The sequence below is a fragment of a genome, unplaced genomic scaffold (genome assembly GCF_019419815.1).
Source record: "Pyrus x bretschneideri cultivar Hongxiangsu unplaced genomic scaffold, Pyrus_bretschneideri_v1 Contig22, whole genome shotgun sequence".
Classification (NCBI taxonomy): domain Eukaryota; kingdom Viridiplantae; phylum Streptophyta; class Magnoliopsida; order Rosales; family Rosaceae; genus Pyrus; species Pyrus x bretschneideri.
The window spans coordinates 5902020-5904086 of record NW_025999524.1 but is presented as its reverse complement, the minus strand read 5'-3'; the positions used below and the strand labels follow the sequence as shown (position 1 = coordinate 5904086).

Sequence of the window (2067 nt, the reverse complement as noted above, 5' to 3'; positions counted from 1 at the left end):
ACATTTGGTCTTCGATCTTTCTGATTCAGAAGGAGAGGCAGCTGAGGATCGACCCCGTAAAAAATCGAAGATATACTTTGGTAGTGATGATGAAGGCGAGAGAGAAGAAAGTAAGAAGAAACTGGCAAGAAAGAAAGGCAAGAAGGAAAGGAGGCAAAAAATAGCCATCAAATGTTAATGTATATGTAAGTGCTTAAGCGCTAATTAGCAGCTACTTAATCCGAAGCTAATCACCCGTAAGAACTTGACGCTTCTTTTTATATAAATTCACAAATGATAAAGTAGAATTGCAAAGGTTCAAAATTTATTAATTGGATTGAAATGTAACAACGATGTGTTAACTTGCACAACAAGTTATTTTCTTCTTTCAAAAACGTCTCAAATTCAAAACAACAGATGAACAAAGTGAGCCTTTGAACAGAGTCAGAGCCTCAAAAACTCAATTCTCGTCGCTCCCGAATAGCTTGACCCTCGACAAAGGCTTCCTCAAGTAGCCATCCACCTCGAACTTCTTCGGTGAAAGCTGCCGGTACCTCTCAAACTGCTCCGTCGCCTCTGCATTCCGATCAAGCAAACTGTAAATCATCCCACGGCAAAAGTACGGCCGGAAGTCTTTTGGGTCTTCCTTTACCAATTCATTGTAGCTATTCAATGCGCCCTCCACGTTCTTCTGCAAGAACTGAACCTGCGCCATTATCAATTTAACGTCCCGAGCCTCCTTGGCCTTGTTCTCCTCCTCCGCAACCTGCAATGCGTCCTCCAACCGCTTGATCACGGCCTCGCCTTCGCCACAGCGGTCCATCAGCAGGGCGTTCTCGAACAACGCCTCGAAGGACAAGGGGTTCGCGGCGAGTATTTCCTCGAACACTTGGCGGGCGCTTTCGTTTTCGCCCATTTCGCTGAGAACCCTGGCCATCATGAACTTCCACTCGGTATTGGAGGGCTGCGCCTCGACCAAGCGCTGCAGGATCTTGAGCGCCTCGTCGTCCTCGCTGTTTTCGAGCTTCTGCTGCAGAAGCGATTTCAGGGCACCGATGGCTTCCGAATTCGAACCCAGGAAGTCGGACAATGGCGATGAGGATTGGTTGTTCTCGTTATCTGTGACCTGGGTCGGCGCTTCTTCGGTCAATGTCGGCGGAGGTTCGGCTATGGCGAGCAAAGTCGATGACTTGGTGGTGAACACGGCGGCGGTGACTCCGATGAGAATGGCGGTTTTGGCGTAATGTTTAAGAGTTTGAAGAATCGGGCTTGGGTTGTTGTGGGTGTTACCTGGGAGGAGGGGTCGGTGGTGGTGGGCGGCGGAGGAGGCTGTGACTTTGAGGGCAGGGACATTGTGGGAATTGTGGGAATGGGAAGGGTCAAAACGGAGAAGGGAAGGTTGGGTTGGTTTACTGGGAATGAGTTTGTATTGGAAGAGAGATGAGGATGTAAAGAAGGAGGAGGAAGCGAGAGTGGAGGAGGAGTTCATGGTTGAGCCGGCGGGTGAGGAGTGGCGGAGATGACAAGGTTTGGGAGGTTTTGTTTGGGGTTTCCGTGGTAGGTGGGGGAGGAGTCAGAATGCGACTTTTACTCTTAGTGACGGTTGGTGTGGTTAATCTTGGATGTGTCACTTTTTAATTGTTTTTGAATAACGTGTTGAATTTTTTTTTTTTTTTTTTATAGTTCAAAATTTAGGTCTCGTTCTTTTTTTGTTTGATTATAAATTACACCGACTTTTAAAAGTAGTCATCGGTTTGTTAATTTCAAATTTCATTTGATACTAATTTATTCGATCATTTACAATTTTTTCACATTGCATTGTGAAATTTTAAAATTATATTAACTTATGTCTGTTGTAATCTTATAAGCTATTTAATGTGTGGATGGTCAACCCACTATAACTCTACATGTTTGTTTACTAATTCACTTGCTGCCTCATCCTTCCATATAAAATCACACACAAAAACACAAAGCCTTACAGCTGAAAAGAAAGAAGGAAAAAGAGAGAAACCACAAGGCTCACAGCAAAGAGAAGAAAAAGAGAGGAGAGAATAGAGATAATTAATTTTATTATTTCAGATTATAAAT

At 44.4% G+C, this 2067-nt stretch overlaps 1 protein-coding gene across 1 annotated transcript; it reads right to left on the bottom strand.

Moving 5' to 3' along the window:
- Nucleotides 1–282: 282 nt before the first annotated feature.
- LOC103943159 (protein SLOW GREEN 1, chloroplastic) lies at nt 283–1835 on the bottom strand. Its single transcript, XM_048584654.1, has one exon. It carries the CDS (start codon nt 1466–1468, stop codon nt 440–442), a length of 1029 nt encoding a protein of 342 aa, XP_048440611.1. The 5' UTR covers nt 1469–1835; the 3' UTR covers nt 283–439.
- Nucleotides 1836–2067: the final 232 nt, after the last annotated feature.